At 38.4% G+C, this 17,194-nt stretch overlaps 1 protein-coding gene across 2 annotated transcripts in view; it reads right to left on the reverse strand.

Annotated features, from left to right (window-relative positions):
* LOC310722686 (A-type voltage-gated potassium channel KCND3-like) overlaps window positions 1–17,194 on the reverse strand; it is a 95,490-nt gene that overhangs the window by 16,160 nt on the left and 62,136 nt on the right. Inside the window, exon 3 of one of the 2 annotated variants that reach the window (XM_083535299.1) lies at window positions 10,284–10,452. In XM_083535299.1, the coding sequence (XP_083391425.1) occupies window positions 10,284–10,452 (169 nt within the window). The remainder of the gene's footprint in view (window positions 1–10,283; window positions 10,453–17,194) is intronic. The other variant, XM_083535300.1, reaches the window with a different exon arrangement.

Genomic DNA, 17,194 nt, shown 5'->3' on the forward strand with positions numbered 1-17,194 from the left:
ATTAAAAATGTATGCATGCTATTATTCACACTCTGGGTCAAACCATGTTCTGGCTCAAGGTCATACACATGACTGATTTATCCAAAACACTGAATGTGCAAATGAGAAATCTTTTCTCCAGATGTAATAAATCTTAAGTCTTATATAAACATGAGGCCATTTTTTTTAGATTAGTCAACACTTGCAAATTTGTAGCTGTTGTATGCGACGAACATTAGTGCAGTGTTACAGATGATTTTGTATATACAGTTTGTGTATGGCATTGGGTTACAACCAACATAAACAGTTTTGTATTTAATTGTTGTTAAGAAATTTATTTAATGGCAGCATTTTGTTTAGCAGCATTAGTAAGTAGCAGAATTCTAACAATACTTAACGCTAACGACGTACGACGTATAGACTACGAATTTTCTGAGATACGACGGTCGCGCAAAATAAAAAAATAAAAAAAAAAACATTAAAATGTATCCAAGAAAATGTTTAAAGTCTGCGCGCCGTCAGTAGATTTGCCGCTGCCAACAGTAGGGGAGAAGGGGTGTCTGGTAGGCATGCGTTGGTGGACCCACAAAGCTCTGTCACTAGCGTGTCTTCCTCTAGTTAAGACGTGTTCTCGTGCGTTCTCGTGAATTTTACTGTTCGCTACTATCTTACCATGGCTGAAAAATGCAAAAGTAGCACTTTTCCTGCTGGTGGAGAAAAAAAGCAGAGGGAAGCAATTTCTCTTGAGAAGAAATTGTGTATCGTATGTAAAAGCGATGCTAATCATTAGTGTTGCACAAGCTAGTGCACTCTTAGTGCAGGTTCCAAGGCCGTATAAATGTGGAGGGTTGCATTAGAAGGGGCATCCAGCGTAAAAACATGTACCAAATCAAATATGCGGATCACGAAAGAGAAATTCATACCAGATCGGTTGACGCCCAGGTTACCAACGACCGCCACAGGTATCGTTAGCCAACAGGGTACCAGTGGAAATTGGGCTACTATCGGCCGAAGGAGAAGAAGGGGAGGATGAAGACGTCTACAGAGACGGCAGGAAAAAGAGAAGTGTATGGATGTGGTGAGGGAAGACATGCAGGTAGTTGGGGTGAAAGAGGCAGATGTAGAGGACAGGGGTGTATGGGAACGGATGATCCACAGTGATGCCCTCTAATGGCCGAAAGAAGAAGAAGACGTAAAAGAGAAGCCGGTGTGTCTGTGACCGTGATCGTGACGGTGATCTCCCGTGAAACAGTAGTTACTTTTATCGGCTTGCGACATTTCGACTTTCGGCAGGTCCGTATCTCTGTCGTGAGTAGAGGCCTACCTGTATAGGGACTAATTTATAAATTCATATTTGCAATCTTTTTAATTCTGCATTGTTGCCTAGGGGCAGTGGCATCTGAAATACACTGTATACCTTTTATATATCTGCATGTTTTTTCTGTCTCATCATGTGCAACAGTAAAAGACCTTGGTGTTATTATTGACTTTACTGATTGTCTTTCCTCCGAGGCTCATGTGAATAACTTTACCAGGATAGCCTTTTTTCATCTCAGAAATATTGCTGAAATATAAAATATGATGTCGCTACATGAGGCAGAGAAACTACTATCTAGATTGGATTATTGTAATGCTTTACTGTCTGGATGTTCTACTAAGTGCATTAATATGCGTCGGTTAGTCCAATATGCAACAGCAGTAATAAAAATATATAGTTTTTACCAGAACCAGAAAAATTGACCACATCTTTGACCATTGTCTTATTTAAACCACATCAGCTGCCAGTTTAATATTGCATTGATTAGAAAGTACTACTACAGATGTATGAAGCACCGACTGGTCTCACGCAAGGAATTTTTCAGTACCATGGTCACCACTGGCTCACTCACTAAGGATAAACTTATAGTTAGTAAAATTACAAATGTACATCTTATGACCTATTTATTTCTGGAAAGCTGCTTCGGGACAATGTCAGCATTTAATGCGCTCTACAAATAAAACCGAATTGAACTGAATTTGAAGAAAAATCACCTCTGCGAGTGCAGTGTTTAATGTTTATTGACTCTGGACTGTAAGTTTTTAGGTGTAAGTAATGACAGTCACTGAGATTTGATAAGTAAATTAAGATACAGATAGTTTGAGAATATTAAGTCTAAACTCAATCTAAAAAAAACTGAATTTTTGATACTCTGAGTATATTTGACATCAATGAAATATAATAAATGATCCCTGATAGACACCCCATTTAGAGCCATGCCACTCAATGTAATGGACTAAAACAAAACAATTCATCCTTGGCTTGCTTGAAACAGTATAGGTTTCTGAAAAGCATTGTTACTACAGTAGTTCCTATGGTTCCTATAGTTTTCAACAGCAGATATCAGATAATGTGGATGGGAAAACAAATGAACCATCTGGGTTTTTTTCTTTTTTAAGAGAGCCTGATTAGTGCATTTCTACCAGCCGACCCTGTCGCTCGTACTGTACATATATCACCGTTATTACACTCTAACGTACGTTTAATTTTGAGATGTAAGAATTTTTCGATTCTCTGAGCTGCGAGTAATGTATACTGACCGTTCATTGTGAATACTTACATGCACAGGTATAAATAGACAGACAGACAGACAGACAGACAGACAGACAGACAGACAGACAGACAGACAGACAGACAGATAGATAGATAGATAGATAGATAGATAGATAGATAGATAGATAGATAGATAGATAGATAGATAGATGGATAGATAGATAGATGGATAGATAGATAGCAGACAGACAGACAGACATACAGATAGATAGATAGCAGACAGACAGACAGACAGACAGACAGACAGACAGATAGCAGACAGACAGACAGACAGACAGACAGACAGCAGACAGACAGACAGACAGACAGACAGACAGACAGACAGACAGACAGACAGACAGACAGACAGACAGACAGACAGATAGATAGATAGATAGATAGATAGATAGATAGATAGATAGATAGATAGATAGATAGATAGATAGATAGAGTTACATAGGTAACCTAGAGATATTTAATCTGATCTCTGAGTATATTTAATTAGTCTAAACTGTAAATTCTTTGTAATATACATGCAAGAAATTTGATTTACTTTAAGAAGTTTCTGATATTGTTTTTTTTTTTTTTTTTTAGAAAAGAGTCACTGCTGCATTGCTAATGATTTTATTACAAAAAAAAAAAACTACAAGACATTACCTCATTAAATTCATAGGAATGCCTCAAGAGATCAGGCCCATAATCATAAAGAGGATATGAAGCTGGCAAATCTTGAAATGGACTTTAAAGTACAAATTATTTGTCATCCCAGCTAAAGAAATCTCCTCGCTCAGAGTAGAGGTCGAACAGAGGTCGAGATTTGTCCTAGTGAGCTAAGATTTGACAAAATGACTGCAGTCGGATGCAGAGCGCGTACCTTTCAGCGAAACGTTCAGGCGGCTTAAATGATGATAAGTCGGTTTAGTGATACAATTAAGATAGAAAATGATATAAGCGCTGTCGCAAGAGCTTCCAGTTATAGCCACACAGCCGTTCACATCAGAAAACAATCAGGACGGAGACATCTATCATATCGGCGCAATCATTTCCCTGCCATTTATCAGGAAGTAATAAACAAACATGGCACCTTCAAGCATATTTCCAGGGTTCATCTGAGTAATTGATGGAACCCTCATTGAATTAAAAGTCACGAGAAAATGAATCATGAGAAATATTATAATAATATGGTAAGCATAAAGTACTGAACCTTGGAAGGGAAATGATGCAGTAAATATGCACATTAAAGCAGAACAGGCTTCAGATGTAAACATTGACATGGCTCATCTTTACTGTATGACAAAGATACAATATTGTGAAATACACCAGCGGGGGGCCTCTGCTGTCTCTGCTGGTCTGAACTCAGTGATCAGAATCACTGACACTGGACATTGTGAGGAAAGGAGGACCAGTTCAAATCAGTTTTGAAGCTTTCTCATAAACCATTTATACTTTTATGTTTTCTGACCTGTAGTCTTAATTTTCAATTCAATTGATTTTTATTTGTATTGCACTTTTAACAATGAACACTGTCTCAAAGCAGCTTTACACAGATACTGTGCTGATTAAAAGTGAATATGTTCTTTATAAGTGTAAGTTTGTCCCTGATAAGCGAGCCGCTGGCGACTGTGGTGAAGGAAAAACTCCCTGAGATGGCATAAGGAAGAAACCTTGAGAGAAAACAGACTCAAGAGGGAACCCATCCTCATCTGGGTTGCACCGAATGTCCATTTATAGCAGATATACAATTTTGCGGGGTACAGTGATGACGATCAAAAGCGAAAAGTAGTCCTGAGTCAGTGTAGGAGACTGTTTACATTATCTACAGTCCAAATCCACCCTCAAAGCTCCCGTTCTTACTCCGGAATTTCATTGAACCACCCAAGGCGTTGATGAGAAACCGTCCCAAGCTGCACAGAGTGGCCTCCAGTCAAAGAGAACACTATCCAGAGGAAAGCCTGGACAAAGTGGGAAGATCCACAGAGGGGAGAGGGGCAGGAACAGTGGTCACTGGAGCCTCAGGAGCATGTTTAACTCAATTCAATTTCAAATGCCCAGAATTGTGTTCCTTGGGTTTCATGCTTTAATAATGTTCTTACAATCCAGTGCTCATGATAGTTCTCGATCTCCAGTGTTCTGTATTGTTTCAAAGACAATCACAGTCTTGATGTCACCCAAATGAGGATGGGTTCCACTTTTGAGTCTGGTTCCTCTCAAGGTTTCTTCCTCATAACATCTAAGGGAGTTTTTCCTTGCCACAGTCAAGCTGCTCATTAGGGATAAATCTTCATCAGGGCCATCTTATTTGGAGTACAGGGTCAGTAGAGAGGGTAAAGAACCCAACAGTGGCTGCTTGGCACTGTCGTATACTCTGAGCTGTGAGTCATTCTTCTTAATCTTTACCACCACACTCCAAAATCTAGTGGAACATCTTCACAGAAGAGTGGAGCAACAGCAAATTGAGACTAAATACGTAACGAGATGTTCAAAAAACACACACGAACCTCAGAGACAATTTGCCCATATACTTTTGGTCCACAACAGGCTTTCAATTATACATAAAAGCAGGGAATGTGTTTGACATTCCTTAGTTTGTAATGAGTTTTCAATAGTACATAAAGAGAGTGAAAAAGATTCTTAACTAAAGAACAAATTAATAATGAGCAAAAGTAAAGTGATCTGTAAACTGTTCTGATTATGTGTAGTCTTCAATCATTTGCTGAATCAAAGAAGAAATTGAAATAATGAATATACAGAAGGACTACATAGAATTATTTTCCGCTTCATAGATATCATTTAATCATTCCAGCACTTAAGTGCATTCAGGATGACAAACAATTTTCCCCAGCTTAGACCAATGTCCTTTACTTTCTCTATAATTGCTAAGCTGTGCCACTTCTCCACATCCCAGTCCTCTCCGAGTGGCCAGTGAAATACCTCCGTGTCCTTGTTTTCATGCTTTATTTGCTGTCTTACACATGCCTGTGGCCTTGTCCTGCCCTATTCCTGGCCTGCCTCGCTCTTGTAGATGCACTTGACTTTGCTCCAGCATAACCGACGGCACATTTACGCCAACCTTCCGTGCCCACAATCAACCTTCTCATTGGTCCAGCAAATTGGCTTTGAGATTTTGTGATTTGTGCAGCGCTGGAAAAAAAACATGCCAGTTGCAACAGTACTCAGACAATAAAATAAACAAAACATGAAAGATATAAGGAGGTGTCCACTCCAAGCAGACCCTATCTCCTGACTGAGAGCTGTTATGGGGAAAGAATATGATGATGATGTGGGCTTTATTCTGTATCGTTATATTCTGTTATGGTACGGATATGATGCCTGGTGACTGTGTTTCAGATTAAATACAGGACCTGGCTTTAAACATCTTTTCTTGTTTTAAATATTATCGAACTTGAAAACATACATAACAATGCCAGAGGTGTAAAAAAGTAGCTAAAGTTAGCACAGTGTCACTGTACTGTACTGTACACACTCACCGCATTTGTATTGCATTGTTTTGCGCATGTGGGAAATTGTCATCGACCAACACTAGCGCTATCAAATCTTTTGCATTTTATGTCCAGCTACCAAGAATTTCTCTTAAAAGGAGAAAATCCTCACAATTCTGCATATCGAGGGAGTGAATAAATGAATGAATGAATGAATGAAGGATGAAAGGAAGGAACGAAGTAGAAATTTGTAGAACGTATCTTTAGCGTGTTATAATAATAACAATAATAATAATAAAAATAATAATAATATTAAATGTAAAACACACACACACACACACACACACACACACACACACACACACACACACACACACACACACACACACACGCTTGTGTACACGTGTATTACCCATATGGGGTCTAACAAACAAACTATTGGATTAAAATTTTCCATTGATTGAATTTTATTAAATCAAATTAACATTTAAAATTGATTCAAGCAAAGTGGAAAACAGTTCTGAGGTCGGGATTAATTGAAATTTGAAATTCTTTTGAAAAACCATGGATGTCATGTCCTCCAGACTAAAGAGGAGAGGACCATTCAGCTTCTGACGGTATGGGGATGCTTTAGTGTCTATGGAATGGGAAGCTATTACATCTGGAAAGGCACTCTCTGAAAGGTATATGCTGAGCTGGCCTGCCTGTAGTGCAAACCTTTCACTGTTTGCAAACATCTGGTGCATCATGAAAAATATGTTGAAGAATACCCAGTATACTGTTGAACAATAAGAATTTTGTATTAGAAATAAATGTTACAACATTTCCCTCCCAAAGCTAGAAAATACATTCCCTCATTTTACACATTTGGTATATTTTTTTAGGTTCTATTGTGAATATAATATGGGTTTATTTGCAAATGTTGTTTTTACATTTTACCAAGATCTACCTTTTTGTTTTTTTTTAGATATATATGTCGTCATATATTAATCAATTCTGTTTGTTATAATCATTGGTAAATTGTTATGGTGTAAGAGGAACTGGCTTATCTGTAGTTTTGAAACATGGCAGGTGTGAAGGGTACACTAAACGACTCCGCTTCCCCAAATTGCCAACAAGGGCTTGTCGACCGGAGCTATTTGTGGCAAAAGAGCACTTTTAAGGGCAAACGTCTCCCGAAACGTCTCCCGAAACAAACTCTCCGACCCTCTTGTTCTTTTTTTTTATTCTGCAAATCTCTCTTGCTCTTTTGCCGTCTGGTCGAGTCTCACTCTCTCTCTGCTTGCATGCTTGCTTTTATGTGCCAGCTCTGAAAGGTCAGTTGCTCTGGCTCTGGACGTGAGAGCATTTGTTGTTATTTAAGCATAAGGAGAGCAGGTTGGGCGACCACTGGGGGATGCGTTGCAGTCTGCTGGGACAACTGAGCCGTATCATGCTTATAAATAAACGGAAACATAAGCACACTTACTCGCAATCTCATACTATTTCAGCATTTTTTACCCTCTCCTGGGATTTTCGGGTTTTATTTGACTGAGTTTCTTGTTCCAATAATAAGATTCCGTATTAGGCATAACAAAATGTTCAATAAAGGAAACAATTCAACCTCAAGCCAACACAAATTGCTGAATTATAACGTCTTTTTTTCTTCAAAGCTTTTTTAGGGAATACGGCAGACCGAGCATGTTACATAGAAAGAGTCAAACAATTGTGATTGTGGTTTATCTTTAAAAAAAATTAATGTACATTAAAAAACATCCCATACAATACGACCTAGCTTATATTTATTTCTCAATAAATGTAAATTCTTCATTATTAGGGTACAAGTTGAAATCTGGTATAAAAAGCTACTATGTTTGTTTACATACTGTACTTGTATGCTATATGGATTTGTACCAAATATACCAAATATAAATTTACAAATATAAAATGAGTCAGTAATATTTTAGGTCACCAAGAGCCACCAAAACAGCTTCATAAATTTGTCTCTGGAACTGTACGAAAGCAATTAAGACTTTTCCTAATAATGTTTCCTTGAGCTGAGGCTTTGATAATGGAGGTTGAGCGTTCTGTCTACTGATGTGAAATTTGAGGAGTATAATGTAGAGATGGTAAAATTCAGCCATTCCCATCAGTCCATCAACATAAAAGTTAACATTAAAAACTGTTCACTCAATTCAAGCTGGCATTTAAATTGCAATGCATGTTTTTCAACATATTTACATAGGTAAACATTTTTATGTATGTATATAATCATTGCTAGATGCGCTATACTTTTTTAAAAAGAATTATTTGTGGTTTATAAGTGACCAATAATATGTGACCAATATTTGATATGTAGATCGATTTCTCGTCGCTAAACTGTTTCTCGAGGCGCGTTCTCTCAGCACCATTGCTGCTACATGACTATGACGTATCACAACGCTTCGGAGGACGAGGCGCATCCAGAGAGTCACATAGAATACAGTTTAACATGGCAGAGGTAGAGCTGTAACTTCCTGCAGACAGATCAGGTTTTTATAAAAAAACTTATTTCTGGACTATAAAGGCCTGTTTGTGAAAGGGCCATGCGCTAGAAGTCAGAAGACACCTAAGTAGATTAATGATTTGCTGTCTGTCAAAGAAAGTGAACTATCTGTACCATATTGAATCGCATAGCATAATTTTTTTTCATTGCATTCGATTGAATCGCAAAGTGTTCTGTTGAATCGAAAAGGAATCGGATCGCACTGCATCGTAATAGGTATGAATCATTGAGTCAACGCATTGCATCGGTAGCTGCTCATATGTATCTTTGATGTAGTGTTTTGTTGACTATGCATCGAGATGTGAATCGCATTTCCATCAGTTATGGAGATGCACATCCCTAGAATAGAGGCTGTAGCTTATGATTTACATCACAAGGGAGCCCTTGTGGCCTGAAAATCCTAGAGACCCACACCCATTATTATTGATTAAAATGTGATATTTTTTGCATTATGATGTTTATGTTGTCAGCCATCTAAATCTGTGACTGGATAGAAGGATGGTATTATTTTATCAACGATTGAATTAAAGAAATACTTAATGACTGTAAGTCAAATTTTTGCTAGAAATCTTGGTACAGTTTACAAAAAAACTATTTACAGAACCTCCAAGTCAATATGACTGACAAAACGCATAGGAAGCAGATGAAGATTTACACAGCAACCTGGAAAAACTGTGCCTTACTGTTGCCCAGCAGAGCCAATGGGAATTCATTAGTGGCAATGCCAAGAAATTTTCTTTTTCAGATAATGCTTGTAGGCATTATACTGAGCTATTCATAGAAAATATAATAGGTTATACAGACAAACGTTTGTGGACACCTGACCATGTGCTTTTTAAATATCCCATTCCACATTTAGTCTCTGTTTGCTGTTATAGTAACCCCCACTCTTCTATGAAGATGGTCCACTAAATTTTTCAGAGATTTGTGCTCATTCAGCCATTCCAATTCATCCTAAAGATGTTTAATAGGCTCTATAATAAAGGCTCTATAGCAGGGCACTTAATAGCAGGGCACTTAATATCTTTCACTTAGTAAACTATATCTTTAATGAGCTGGCTTTGTGCACAGAAGATTTGTCATGCTGGAATACATTTGGGTCTTCTGGTTTAAGTAAAAAAAATGTTTCTCTTTCAATGATTATTCAATTGCTTGCCTCATATATTGTGGTTACAATTTGAGGAAGAAGCACATATGGCTGGAAATTCAGGTGTCCCAATACGTATGCCCATATTGTGCATGTCTGTAACTTAGGGATTTATATTATTACAGAGCATTGAAACAAGTGCACAGTGCTGAAATTCATGCAGTGTGTTTTTAAAAGCTCTGGATTAGTGAGTGAGTACACATGTGTAAGCTTTTAATGGATGATGGCCTCATCTGTCACACCTGCTGAAAGCTTGATCAGTTCAATTGCCATTCATCAAATGAGGCCATAACTCATCAGAACTCTGCCTCACCATTAAGCTAATGAGCCTTTGAATGAATGTCCATTCGATAGTGTTTGGATGTTTGTGTGTGTGTGTGTGTGTGTGTGTATGTGTGTGTGTGTGTGTGTGTGTATTGCTGGCCATATCCAAAGGCATGCCATGGTCCATTGTGCCAGCCAGCTGTGCAGCACATACCAGGTGTTAGTCACTCATCTGGCGCCGTTGTGGAGGCAGACAATGGTGCATCATTCTCTCACTTACACACACATAGACACATAGTTGTCCGCCTTTGTTCCCCCGGTTAGTGTAGCAAAGCTCGGCAACTAGCAAAAGGTGTTCACCTGTACCTTCTGAGCACGCCGCTTGTCTGCTCTCTGGTTCTGGTGATAGATTCGGCTAAAGTTGGACACGATGACAGGCACAGGCAATGCTATTACCAGAACGCCGCTCAGGGAGCAGATGGAACCGAAAATCTTCCCAGCGATCGTCTTGGGTACCATGTCTCCATAGCTGGAGAAGAGAGGTGGGAAAAAAAGGGAATGGTCAATCCAAAGAGAAAAGACAGATGCTGGGAACAGACACAGAGAATTACACAAAGTACAGACTAGATGCAGTCAGTTCTAAACCAACAATCCTTTTCAGGTTCAAGAGATTGGGTGTTTGAGTTTGATAGAATGCCATTCAGGTTAAATAAAGGCTCTGTGCATGAAGCTTTGGACAATGGTTTGTTTTTGTTCTACCAATAAATTTATTGTCTGCACTTATTATTGTAATTGAAATACACACAAGAAACTTGAAACTGGGTTTAAAGTGGGCAGACAGTCAAATGTTTTTTGGCAAGACTAGCCTCAGATTGGGTAAATGCTTACAGGGCCATAAACTCCACAAGATCAGGATTCTGCAATAATAAAATAAGCTCTATAGAACATGTAAAAATGCAGAATGATTGTCGAAACTTCACCAGAAATGCTCAAACGTTTGCGTACCCCTCACGCCAAAGACGAGACAACAACTCGTTCAAGACCAACAGGTTTTGTATTGGTGTTTAGATAAAGTTTTATAGACATTCCACTGTTACGCAAGCAACATAAATGGTAAGACACGATATTAAAACAAATAAAATCCACCATGATAAATATTTGACTTAATATTTGGGTAATATGTTCCCCTCGCAGTTCTTCGGCGCCTAACAAGGCCGAGTTTGTTTCTTTGGATTTGGTGCTGTTTCTACAGCTGTGCCTGTTCAAAGTTCTTCTTCTACATTAAGTCTTCTATCATTTTTTGAGACACCTGCATGTTTCTTTCTTCTTTTTTTTTTGCAACAAACTACGTTAAAGAAAAAAAACACTCAAATTGGACAATAAATGGACAGATAATGTGACATTTGTGTCTCATAAACTTATGTTAGACAATGAACAGAAGAGAAGATGTGAGCAGACTTCCTCACCCCCACAATCAAACATGGAGGTGGAAGCGTAATGGTTTGGGTTTGTTTAAAAGCAGGGAAGGTTGGAGACTTATTCCGGGTGAAAGAGACCGACATGGCTACCATTCCATACTTCAATATCATGCAATTCTGTCTGGACTGTGGCTCACCAAACAACAAGACAATAAGCCGAAATGTACATCCAAGTTCTGTGTGTTATTTAGAGAACAGTCAGCTGGAGTCTTATCGATCATGGAATGGCCTGCCAAGTCACGTACCTATATCCTATTATACACGTATATAAATCCTACTTTCTCTGGGATGAACTGAACTGCAAGGTCAGAAAGAAATTTGTAACTAGCGTAGAACACCTTTGGCAAGTTTTACAAAAGGTATGGAAAAGTATTTTAGCTGAATGTTTGTAGAAATGAACTGTCCAGATGCCGATAGTGTGTAAAACTGTTATTCATGCTAAGGGACTATTTTTCAGTGCAAATAAAGTCGAACATCTGGGCATTTATAATTTGTTTTGTCAAAGTAAATCTTCAGAACATAAAATGATCTGGTTTTGTTGCATAGAAATAAATGGAACATTCATTTGTCTCTTAAAAAACAAAAAACAAGTTGTTTTCAAACTTTAAACAGGTTTTGTACTTCAGTCATATCAATAGTTTGTAACTCATCCTAATTAGTGTGTTTAGTTGTACTGTGAGTGTGTGTCTGTATGTCATTGCAAAGTCTGGTGTTTCCTTGTTCTGGGTGCATTGCTGCATACTTGTACTCAATTTACTCAAGTACATTTGATTTGACCCCCATCTGTGTTCCTACTATTAAAAATTGTTTGGATAAAAACCTCTTGAACAGATAAAAATGTAGACAATTTAAATATGTCAAAGTTGTTTAATACACACGCATGTCCTGCAACGCAAAATTGACAGGCTTTTAAAAAAAAAGATGTCCCCTTTACGCTCCCGTTTTATTCAACTGCTCTTCCTTCACGCTCGCTGCACTAAAGTAATGGTACCTCTATGAAAAGTTGTCTGAAATGCCAAATGTCCCTGATTATTTGCAAGAGAGAACACACAGATGTGACATGATTAATTATGGATTTGCCTCGGTGCCCTCACAGCTTTGCGAATAAAAATTACAAACAGCTTCCATTCGATGCGAGCAATAAGTGCATCGGGAACCTCGGGGCGAGTTAGCGGAGCAATGATAAGCACGAGGAATCAATCAATTGCCGCTCGGCTCGTCTTGCATTCCTAAGTTCTTGTGAAAACAGAGATAAAAGTAATGCAGAGTGGCTAAGATGCCATGACTTAATGAGATTCCTTTTTTCTTTTTTTTTCTCTCCGCTGTAATACTTCAGGATTTGAGCTCGGTGTCATTTTTTTGGTTTTAATTAAACACTCCTGCAAGCTTGACTTGAGCACAGAAAGTTTCACTGTGCTGAACTTGAGAAACCGCTTTACTGTCTGCGCTTTTCTTCGCTCTCTAGTTTCCTTTTTATCCTTCATTGATATTTATGAGGATGTGGTCAGGATGATCCAGTGATAGGATGAACTTTATATTGTTGGTGTGAAGCAGTGGTGCCCAGTCTTTTCCATTAAGAGCCGGTGTGGGTGCAGGTTTTCATTCAAACCATGCAAGCCACACCAGATGATCACTGAAAATGAAAATGATTCGATTTAAACAGGTAGAATTTGGGGTTGCCCTCACATGGTTGGAATGAAAAGCTTTTTTGGACACCCCTGAAGTAAAGGGTTTGAAGAAGAACTGAAGAAGGATTTTGTTTGCTCAAAATTTATCCATTCATTTTCCATTTAGAGAAGTATGTGCACGGCAATTTCTAAATCCAAGTTCCTGCAATTTTCCAGCCGTATGTGCTTCTTCGCCAAACTGTCAACCCAAAGTTCGAGACACACAATTTTATCGGATGTTTTTGGATGTGGTAGCATTACATTTTTCCTTTACTTGAACTTTACTAGGCAACTCAAACCTTTTCCAGCATGACAATAACCCTGTGCAGAAAGCCAGCTCCATGAAGATAAGCTTTGCATGGTTGGAGTGGAAAATCTCCTGCTATCAAGCTCTGACCACAACCCTATTGAACAATTAATGAATGTGAACACTGACTGCACCCCAGGACTATTCACTTCACCCTACATCAGTACTTGACTTTACTAACACCCTCTTGGTTGAATAAGCACAAATCTCCACCAGCACGTTATTAAAACAGCAAATGGGGACTAACTGTGGAATGGGATGTTCAAAAAGCATTAATGTTATTGTCAAGTGTCCCAATATTTCATACAGTATATGCAAATGAGATGGAAACCAGGACTTCAATTTGCTTTTGGTGTCAGAGCTGCGAATTTGTTGTGAATATTGAAAGTAAAACTGCCTTCACTCTAAAAATCAGTCAAGTTGGAGTATCATTCTTATTAAAATGCATTCAGTCAAAAATGATTTGGTCTTTGGCAGGAATGGACTTCTAAAGTTTAATACCTGCTCTTCAGCCATGTTTAATTTTACAGGTTCTCTATTCATCAACTAAATTTCAGGATGCGATAAATCACGGTATAGTTGCTAAATGATTTAAATTATTCAGTCATGTTACAAGTGTTCATCGGAAATACCAAACCCTGCCTAGACTGTGGTTCTTTTGACCTGTCGTAAAGGATTATGTCTAATAGCATTTACCATTTGTTTCATGTATGACATTATGGGTTTAGATTTTTTTGTTTAAAATAACGTCACATTTATGTCATTTGGCAGACGCCCATAATCCAGAGTATTGAATTTTGTATTTTGTATATTTGTCCTGCATGGTTTTGTCTTGCACTGTTTGCAGGGTGCACATGATGCATCTATGAGGTAAGGACAATTTACTTTCGTCCTTAACTCTATGTTGTTTATGTAGTTCAGCTATTTATGGTTGGAATGACAATAAAAGCTCCTTGACTTTAGATGTGAGCATGTCAATCTATACTATATTAGAGCTATATTAAAGCTGCTTTGAGACTGCTTTGAAAAGCGCTATAGAAATAAACTTGACTTGACAATCCTATTAATCTTCATCCTGCATCTCCACAATGCACCTTATATTGTCATAATCATTGCTGTTTTTGGTCTTTGAACTTGCTTTTGCACATTTATATATATATAGGGGGAGTGGTGGCTCCAGCGGTTAAGGCGCTGGGTTGCCGATCGGAAGGTCTGGGGTTCAAGCCCCGGTATCGCCAAGCTGCCACTCTTGGGCCCTTGAGCAAGGCCCTTAAAACTTTATGCTCCGGGGGTCCCTTACGAGGGAAATATCAAGGTCCGTGACGTCGGAATGACGTGGGGCCGCCTTCCCGTGGGCTCACCACCTGCAGGAGGGACCGTAAGGGACGGTGCTGTGAGGATTGGGCAGCAATCGAAGGCGGGGGCCTGCTTAGACTGCTGCCCCTGCAACCCGAATTACGGATAAGCGGGAGAAAATGAATGAATGAATGAATATATATTTGTACTATTTTTTAAATACCACCTTATTATTATTTAATATATTCTCTCAAATTTTGTGTCTTTTTTATTATAATTTTTTTTTATTCTTTTATATTTTATACTTATAGATCTGATCTTTAATGCACAATTTTTGATCGGCCGATTGTATTCTGCATATAGCTTTGTTTGTGACAAATAAAAATCTTAAATCTTGAGTTGAGGGACTTAAAACTGAGCAGTTGAGGGAAAAATGGCCTTTCTCAAGGGCCCAGGAGAGGCAGCTGAGCACAGCTGGGATTTAAACCTGCAACCTTCTGATCACAAGTCCAACATAATAAACAGTGAGTTACCACGTTGTTTGCTGAACACCTGACTTCCGACTGTTTTACAATTTGGGATTTGTGTGCCTGTTTTCTTAATAAAACCCTATTTTTCTGCTTTGGCATCCCTCTCAGGTTGCCTAACATGACAATTCACTTTAACACTATATTATTTTACACATACCCCCATACACAAGATAGACACCGAGAGCAGAATATGATTTATTGATCATTTAGAGCGGAAACTACAGTTGTTCCATTTCTCAAACCTTTAAAGAAGCTAGAGCTTCCTCCAGCTGGAAAGCAACTTATAAAGCACCTTGTCTTTCCACTGAATATTGACCTAAACAGGTGGTTTGTAAAAGACCCAGAACAGTCCTTTATTTCCTATCTGATAAAGAGCTCTTGGATCTGGCCATGGAATATGATGTAAACAAGAAAACTGGCTAATTTCATCAGGTACACACAAGCATTCAGTGGATTTATTTTCTCTGTCGAAAAAGATATATGAGAACAATATAAAATATTGCACTGGAACTCACACTTTTCCAAAAGGAAAAATGACAAAAAACTAATTCTTTGTCTTTTCCAACAAGAGGACGTCTGTCTGTTTTGGCACGCCAGAAGTCAAAGATATTAAAATGGTTAGAAATCAAGACTTGCTCAATTATAACGTTGTAGCAGTCTGGCATCTGGCGAATAGACAGAATCCCTCAGCTCCCTGTGTCTGTCATGACATTAATGATGTCATCCCTTTGGCTCCTGTGTTCCTGACATATGGGCTCTTGCCAAGAAGAGGCGGACATGGGAGAAATATCACTCAGTGAGTTGGGTTCTTCATTCTTCATGCAGTTTGTTATAAACATTATGTTTCAACAAATGCTCTTGGCAGGCAGGCAGATACACAGACAGACAGACAGACAGACAGACAGACAGACAGACAGACAGACAGACAGAGAGAGAGAGAGAGAAAGAGAGAGAGAGAGAGAGAGAGAGAGAGACATATTTATTCACATCCTTTTTTCTTTTTTTTTTTTTTACTGAAAATTACAAAAATATATAAATTAACTCCAACAAGAAATTATTTTTATTCACTAAACATTTGTGTTACCGATGCAGCAAGTCTCAAATCAAGCACCAAAATCCACCATGATGCACACATCCGGCAGTTAAAACCTTCCGTGTGGAAACATAGCAAAAGTTCCATTTGGGGTCCTGATGATTTACATAATTTAAAACACCATACTTACTTTCAAATGTTTCCAAGAATATTTTGACTTCATGCTCTATGTTGAGTTTGGTTTCACTAATAATAAACAACCATTTGCATAAATCATTCATATTCGTTCATGCCCATGTTTATTAAAGTTTTAAAAAATTTAATTAAGGTACATTTAAAACAGATTCATATGTGCGATTAAGTTGCGATTAATCACAAGTTCGCTCACGACAATCATGCGATTAATCACGAATAAATATTTTAATCGATTGACAGCCAAAGACACAAGGCTGCACCGACCTTCATAAGTCAGTGTGCCAAAAGACATCATCCTGTGCACATCTGGAGCTCTGCAACTGGTGCCTTTTCTGACCACGTAAGCACTCTGTCACCAAGCTCTCCTCACACGTGAGTTTCTCACCGGAAACAACATGATCTTACTTCCGTATTCACCCTATTTGCCAGATTTGGTCTGGAAGATCCAGCTCAAATTTGACTGTTATGACAACATTGCACAGATCAGAGAACGTACAAACAAAGGAACTGCAGCTATTTAAAGCCAATTCAACATTAATGATCTAGTGAAGTGCTATACAAATTGAACTGAATGGCAAATACTGAAAGATTCCTTAAATCAACTCCATATATTCCCTACTGTTTTTGATTTTTGTTGCCAACTGTTATATTTACCATTGCTGCCCAGAAATCTAAAGCAAGAGAAAAAGCAGGAAATCAATTCCAAAGCAATGTCTCAATTCTTTTGGACCACCTCAGCCCTGTGGCTGCTTTCTCTTCATTAGA

Source organism: Silurus aristotelis (assembly GCF_946808225.1).
Source record: "Silurus aristotelis genome assembly, chromosome: 29".
In the NCBI taxonomy this organism is placed as follows: domain Eukaryota; kingdom Metazoa; phylum Chordata; class Actinopteri; order Siluriformes; family Siluridae; genus Silurus; species Silurus aristotelis.